Source organism: Capra hircus, chromosome 5 (genome assembly GCF_001704415.2).
Source record: "Capra hircus breed San Clemente chromosome 5, ASM170441v1, whole genome shotgun sequence".
Classification (NCBI taxonomy): domain Eukaryota; kingdom Metazoa; phylum Chordata; class Mammalia; order Artiodactyla; family Bovidae; genus Capra; species Capra hircus.
Genome location: NC_030812.1, coordinates 25,790,462 through 25,798,254, shown reverse-complemented (window position 1 = coordinate 25,798,254; position 7,793 = coordinate 25,790,462). Strand labels below are relative to the sequence as shown.

Sequence of the window (7,793 nt, the reverse complement as noted above, 5' to 3'; positions counted from 1 at the left end):
CGTGAGAACCCTCCTCCTTCTCCCAATCCTGGGGAAAAAAAAAAGAGCAGCAGCTAGAAAAAAATACAATTACCCCCTCCTAGCCACCGCCCCCGCCCATCCCACCGCCCACCCCACCCCAACCCTCTCTCTCTCCTCCTTTGCTCGCTCTGTGGAATGGAGAGGAGGGGAGTGTCAAGAGCAAAACGAATACAAATCTGCAATTGATTTTCATAATGTTTCTGCGGTGTTTGCAAACCAATCGCCTGAACGTCCCCATCTTACCTAAGAGAGAACCCCTCCTACGACTGCGAAGTGCTCCGAACTGATATATGACAATATCTACTTTGGATCACGTGCTCGGGGAGAGAGACTAAGACGGATAACGCGTCATCTCGCCTTCCCAAATTTTCCCCCCTCGCTAGACCTGGTCCAAAACCTCCATCTGGAGCCGGCAGAAGAGAACGATGTTTAACTCGGTCAACCTGGGCAACTTCTGCTCGCCGTCGCGCAAGGAGAGGGGCGCCGATTTCGGCGAGCGAGGGAGCTGCGCCTCCAACCTCTATCTGCCCAGTTGCACTTACTACGTGCCCGAGTTCTCCACGGTCTCCTCCTTCCTGCCCCAGGCCCCCTCTCGTCAGATCTCCTATCCCTACCCGGCCCAAGTGCCCCCGGTCCGAGAGGTCTCCTACGGCCTGGAGCCCTCCGGCAAGTGGCACCCCCGGAACAGCTACTCCTCCTGCTATGCGGCGGCCGACGAGCTCATGCACCGGGAGTGCCTGCCTCCTTCCACCGTCACCGAGATCCTCATGAAAAACGAAGGCTCCTACGGCGGCCACCACCACCCCAGCGCCCCGCACGCCGCCCCCGCCGGCTTCTACTCCTCAGTCAACAAGAACAGCGTCCTGCCCCAAGCCTTTGACCGCTTCTTCGACAACGCCTACTGCGGCGGCGGCGACCCGCCCGCCGAGCCCCCCTGCCCGGGCAAGGGTGAGGCCAAAGGGGAGCCTGAGGCGCCCCCGGCCTCGGGACTGGCGTCCCGGGCTGAGGCGGGGGCCGAGGCCGAGGCCGAGGAGGAGAACACGAATCCCAGCTCGTCCGGTTCAGCCCACTCGGCGGCCAAGGAGCCGGCCAAGGGAGCCGCCCCCAGTAGGTAGCAGCGGCCGGGAAACAGGCGGGCAGGAGGGAGGGAGCTAGGGAGGGAGGGCGAGCGAGGGTAGGGGGGAGGCGAGGGGAGTGGGGACGGCCTCGTGTTTTGGGTCAGTCCAATTTTATGTGGAGTTTTATAAGCATTCAAAGGATTTTATTATAACCTACAAAGCCCTCTCTCCCAACGACTCGACTTTTTACGATGGAGAAGGGGTGGGGAGGGAGGGAAAAGAGCCCTTTGGAAAAACCGGGTGAACCCCCCTCTCCGTTATCTCCTTCGGTCTGTGAAAATTTTAAAAGCGCCACCATCGCGGGCAATATTAACTTTGATCGTGAACTTAGAGGAGCATTTAAGGAAGGATGGGGAGCCCGGCGGCCGGGGTTGGGGGTGGGAGGGAGGGGAGGGGTGGAGGGGGAGAAAGGGGAGGGCAAGGGAAAGACAGGGAGAAACTCCGAGGGGGGAGTGGTGGAGGAGAGAGGCAATGGAGCAGAGCCGGAGCCCGGGGAGTCCAGCCAGGGCCGCTCTGCTTCTTTAAAAAAAAAAACTATTTTTTGAAATGTTCAAACTCTGTGTTGGCGGGTCCCTGAGCAGGGCCCGGAGCGACCCGAGGGTCAGCGGCGACAGGGGGTGGGGGCGAGGCGGGCTCAGGGCTCCCCTCTGCTCCAGGCCTGGGGCTTGGCGTCTCCCTGCGGCCCGCGGCCTCTGCGCCGGCCTGGCCCGGCCGCGGGGAAGGAGCGGCCCGCCGGGCGTCCTGGGGCGCCAGGGCCCCCGGAAGCGGCTCTCGGGTGTCTCTGCTGCCTGCTCTCTTGCTTCCTCCCCGCCTCCCAGTGACTCTCGCCGGATCGCACTTCTTTGCGCCTGTTCTCCGCGGTCCCCCCACATTTCTGGGGGTGGGGAGTGGGGGTGGGTTTTCAGAGCCACCCGGAGGGCAGAGGAGCGCGGCTGAGCAGGCGGGGGGCCTTGGGGACGCACTTGGCCGAGGCTGGCGCGCATCTCCCGCAGACCCCGCCACAGCCACGGCCCTCGCCGGAGGGGAGGGGGCACGGGCCCCCGAGGTGGCCCGGGACGGGGGACGCGCTTGCCGCCCAGGCAGTGGGGTCGCGGCTCGGCCCAGCGCCGCGCCCGCGGGAGGAGAGCCGGCCGGCCTGGCGGGAGGGCTGCCCGGCGGTGGGGCCGGCAGAGGGGCCCGCCGGCCGCTCCGGGGGGCTGGGGTCGCCCGGGTCTCACGTGTCTCTCTCCCCCTCTCCTCGCACTTGCCCCCTCCCCTCCCCTCCAGACGCCCCCCGCACCCGCAAGAAGCGCTGCCCTTATTCGAAATTCCAGATCCGGGAACTGGAGCGAGAGTTTTTCTTCAACGTGTATATCAACAAAGAGAAGCGGCTGCAGCTGTCTCGGATGCTGAACCTGACGGACCGACAAGTGAAAATTTGGTTTCAGAACAGAAGGATGAAAGAAAAAAAACTAAGCAGAGACCGGCTGCAGTATTTCTCGGGAAATCCTCTGCTGTAACCGCAGACTGGGCCCTTTTGAGGGGAGGGGGGAAAGGGGGAAATTATTTTATTTTATTTTTTATTTTTTATTTTCTAACTCGCCTATTTTCCGCGGGTGGAAAACTGGACTGTGGCCAGGGCTGGCCCCCACTGCCGTTTCCCGCACGTCTTTCTGGACAACCTCCTTCACCTTGGTCTGACTCCATGTGGGACAGGGACAGGGCCTGGAATGGGGGGTGAAGGAAAGTGTCTGACCCACGGCGAGTGGACACCGTTGGCGCCGAGGCCAAGACTCTTTATTTAAAAGAAAACACACCTCGCGACCATGTCTTGCTGCTCGGACTGGGTGGGGGAGGGGCGAGAGTCGTGGGCGCCTGAACTGAACAATCCTTGAACTAAAAGCCTTCCCTTGCCCAAGTGACAAGATCTGCTAGGACACCAGGTCTGCGAGGGGAGACTTCCCCGGCTTCCCATCCCTACCCCACCTGGCTCCATTGGTAGGGGGCAGCTAAATGTGACCCCGCTTTGCTGTGTAATTTCTGTTCCTTTGACCTGGTGTTAGGTGTGCAAACTCGTGTCCTACCTCCGTCTACGCCCAGGCCCCGCCCAAGCCTAGCTGTTCTCCCCTTGAAGGTGTAGAACCCTCTTTCGAAATTTCTTAATTGGTGCATTGAGGTTTCCTAATCTTTTTCCTAGCCTCGCCCCACTCCATGAATTTATAGCTATAGTCTATGCATCTGTCACCTCCTTTTTTTGTTGATGTTAAGGAAAAAATTAAAAAGATTAGGGTGGAAGAGGCAATAGGGAGATGGGATTGGGCGCCTCCCCTATGCTGGGGCCTGAATTTTTTGTAAATAAATTTCACAAGCATTTCTTTCTACCCTGAGGGGGTGTGGGGAGGACTGGCCTGGAATGAGATTGGAATCACCCATCTCCATGTGTGTGAGTGTGTGTACGTGTGCAATCCCCATCCAGCTCGCTCCCTGTCCCAGAGAGATTGCTGTGACTTTTTTTTTTTTTGGTGGCAAATAAAGATATTTCATTCTGTTCAATATTATGATTTTATTTGATCCTTTTATTAGCCCCTCTCCTCTTAAAACCCTCAGTGCTCTCCAGGCAGAGGAGGAGGCAGGCGGGCAGAGCATGTGAAGGTGAAGTAGGCCAGAGCTAGCGGGCCTGCTCCTTCCTTTCCACGGGCAGGGGCAGGAGTGTGGCGGGAGCTTCCTCCAGCTCTTAGGCTGAGGACTTTCCACAGTGAGTCTCAAAGCTGTCCTTTCTCACGTGCTGCTCAAACCTCGTCCAAATGCCCAGAAACGTTTTCCGTTTAAGCACACGTTTGTTGTGGAGTTAATTGTAACCATCATCGAATTTAAATTTATAGGAATTTTCTTGGCTCCACCGCCCTCCTGCCAGATGTCTCCGTCTGTCGCAGTTAAATGTGTAGGGTCGAGGGTAGGGTTTTCGGTTTTCCTTTTTCTCTCCCCCCCCCAACCATGAGAAGACTGTATTGGAATTTTTATTATACAGTTTTGAGGGAGGGAGAGGAGAGGGGGGAAAACCAGCCCCCCCCTCCCTTTCCTCCCTGTGCCGGTCCCTGAGGGTGGGAAGGTGGGGCTGGGCCCCTTCCCCTCAAGCACAAATGGCCAGTTCCTCCAGACACAACAAGACCCTAGGCTGGGGCTGGCCACCCTGATGTTTATGCGTTGGTTTCCCAGAGTAGGAAGCCCCAGAGATTCGTTTTGTAAGGGGTTGGCTTGGGGTGGGGCTCTGGGGAAGGAGGCAACCTGTGAGACCGTCGCCACACCCATCTACATTTGCTGCATGTTTCTTCTGTATAAAGATAACCATAGTCCTTTCAGCGTGTTCAGTGAGGGCACTCTGGTGGTCTCTGTTCCAAATTCGTTCTTTGGGGGCTGAGATTCGGAAGCAATTCTCTCATCCTTCCCTTTTCTTTGGAACTGTTCTGTAATTCAAAGAAAATGTTTTTGTTTTTTTTTTTTTGTCAGTAACAATCCTGTTGAATGAAAGAAAAAGCACCACGACTATGGACTGACTATTGCATCTAGGTTCTGTCATTTTTTATGACAGAGGTATCTGAATCTCTAATTTGTAAATGTAGGTCTTGAGATGAAACTGGCAAACTGGGGTTTATACACAACCCCACAATCCTTTCATGTGCTTGCACACAAATATTTAAGTTGGGATGCCTATGGGTGCACATGAAAAGGAATGTTATGTGTACGTTTTTGCCTGTAGTATGGAGTAAAATTGACCACATGTACATCTAGAGCTTGTATCCTCCAAGGTGTGTAACCACTCTCGGTGTTTAGTGAATGTCAGCAGCAATGCAGCTGAGGAGCCTCTGTGTGTGTGTGTGCTTGCACGTGTTCATGCGTATGCACGGAAATACGAGAGATTTCTCTAGGTATGGTGTTTATCCACCAGTAATAAGGGATATTGACCTGCCGGCTGTGTTTCCAATAAAATAGGAAGGAGATAAAACGATAACGCTATAGAAGGAACCTGTTTATAAAGCAAAATACTAATCTCCAAATGGCTCCTGATTTTGGAGGAAAATATTAAAAATCCAAAGCTACCACTTTCCTTGTATTGTGAAGCTCAGCAAAGGTCCCTGGCTAGAAGGAACCTGTTTATAAAGCAAAATACTAATCTCCAAATGGCTCCTGATTTTGGAGGAAAATATTAAAAATCCAAAGCTACCACTTTCCTTGTATTGTGAAGCTCAGCAAAGGTCCCTGGCTCTAGAAGGATTTCTGAAGGAAGGCGCAGAGTGACATAGTGAAAGAAACACAAAAGCTTCTAGGATTCAAGCCCAGGAACCTGCCAGTCCTTGGTGACCCTCTAAAACTTAGGGGAAAAAAGAGGTCTCTGTCCCCCAAACAAACCCACCTCCGGGCCCCTGGGATGTCCAGCCCCCCTTGCCGGTCAGGGGCACTCTGGGCTCAACCTCTTCGGGTAATCCCCTCCAGCCGAGGCGCTGCCTGGGAACAAAAGAGCCTCGTCTAGACGCCGCCATAAAGCGCCCCCCCGCGCCTCTAAACCCAGTTTCATTTCGCCCTTAACGACCCAGTCTGGCCTGTGTTAGAAAACGCTTCCGCCCTAAATAGTAAACAAACCTGCAGTGGATAGTTTCGGCTCCCCCAACACACCCCAGACTCCCATTCCATTACCCCCTTGCCTGCATTTCCCCCCTCTTCTCCTCCTGCTTTTCTCAGCTCCCAGCACCCCCAATCCCCTCCCCCCACCCCAGTAAATAAACCCGAGGCCGAGTTCAAAGTTTCCTGGAGCTAAGGAGGAATGTTGGTTGTAAAAATCCAAGTTTATAGCGCACGTGGGAGTTTACAAGGGTATTAAGTGGTGTGGGCTGAGAGAGCATTCTGGGCCCCTCCCCCTCCCACTATGGGCTTTGGGGGTGCAGGGGGAACCTGGGGGACTTGAAAAGAAAAGTGGGTTGGGGCCAGTCTTGGATTTGGGTTTCTTTGTCGCTCAGACCTGGGGTTGCTGGGGGATGGTGATGCAAGGGAGCCTTGAAAGAAGGTTCACAAAGCCCCATCAAGCACCTTTGAGAGAAAACCCACAGGTTCTAGGTGTCCCAGATGGGTCGGGTGGGGAGCTCTGCTTTGGACAAGCAAGAAGTTTACAGACCAGGTGTCTGAAAGGTGGACGGAGTTGGGGACACCCGGAACCCTTCCTCAACCAGAGAAGGAGAAACTACCTGAGGCTGATTTCTCGAGTGGGTTGAAGGCAGAGGGGATTTTTCCTCACCAGAGCAGAAAAGAACTTTGAACTTCAAGGGAGTCAAGGGCAACACCCCTTCCCTCTCCCCGCCCCTCTCCGGATTCTACAGGGCAATTCCTTTCTGAGCAAATATTCCCTCAAGGGGGCAGCCCCTGGGGTTTCCTGGTGCCCCAGGGCTGGATAATGCTGTTTGCTGAAGGCTCCTAGCTCAGAGCCCGCCAGAACTGTGTGCACGCGACTGCACTCTTTATTATTCATATAAACCTTTGGAAAAGGCAACGCCTGGGAAGTTTTTATAACTTTGTTTGGCATAAAAGTTTTACAAGATTCCTCCTCCCTTTTTAAAAAAAAAATTAAAGTTTTGGTCTTGCCACGGAATGAATTCTCAGGATCTCTGGGAAGGTGGGGAGAGAGAGGTTCTGGGGTCCAAGGTGTGTGTGTGTCGGGGGGAATGTCTGGAGCTGCATCTCTAAGGCAAAACAAGGCTTAAAGGTAGGGATTACTCACTCCTGAGGCCCACATTAGACCCAGCTTTAGGGGCTGCTGGGAAAGTCTCAGCCACTCTGCTGTTGAGACACACACTAACAGACCCCCAAAGTTTGGACGATGTCAGCTGGACCAGATCTTTTCCATCACATCCTCTTGTTCTCCTGTAGGCATCTCTCTCTCTCTCTCTCTCTCTCTCTCTCTCTCTCTCTCTCTCTCTCTCACACACACACACACACACACACACACACCCTGTGCACCCTCAACCCACTGCACCAAGTGGAGACCCATAACCTTGACTCAGACCTCCAAGCTGGCAGTCTCTGCACACAACCCGCATCCCTGCCTCCTGCAAAGTCCACAAAGGGTTTGATGAAAGACAGAATTCAAAACGACAAGAACTGCCTGCCCAGAGATTGCAGCGATTGTAGGACCGAGAGAAGAGGAAAGCCAGTGGGCTGCAGTCCAGGAGTGTGCAGAACAAAGGTGCCTGTATAGAGACGTGGCCTTGGGCTGCTAAGCCTGCTCCTCGTGATTCCTTGGATCTGCCCCCGACATGGGACTGACGGAACCCCACTCCTTCATTTCCCCTAATTCCAGCCTCGGGATATCAAGTTGACTGAAACAAGGGCTATTTTAATGTTCAGCTCTGGAAGTCACTACAAAGACGGAGCAACTTTTCCAAAGACAGGCCTGGCGGATGAGGTTCCTTTGGGGTGATGGACTTGAGGGTACCTAAGCCCTGGAGCTGGGCACTTCAGGGAGCCATCGGAGTCGGTCAGGACGTGCCCCAGACTCTGCTTTTCCTTCTCTCTAATGGCGACTGCTGAGGCCTGGCTGCCAGCCGCTGACAGCCCTACACTTCGCCTTGTGAGGAGCCAGTTAAGGCTGGAGGCGGGGGAAGGTCAACTCCAAGCTTGAGCAGCGGG

At 54.8% G+C, this 7,793-nt stretch overlaps 1 protein-coding gene across 1 annotated transcript; it reads left to right on the top strand.

The window, feature by feature from the left end:
- On the top strand, positions 345-3,663 carry HOXC11 (homeobox C11). The gene is made up of 2 exons (XM_018049090.1): positions 345-1,128; positions 2,406-3,663. The coding sequence occupies exons 1-2, from the start codon at positions 447-449 to the stop codon at positions 2,636-2,638; spliced, it is 915 nt and encodes a 304-aa protein (XP_017904579.1). The 5' UTR covers positions 345-446; the 3' UTR covers positions 2,639-3,663.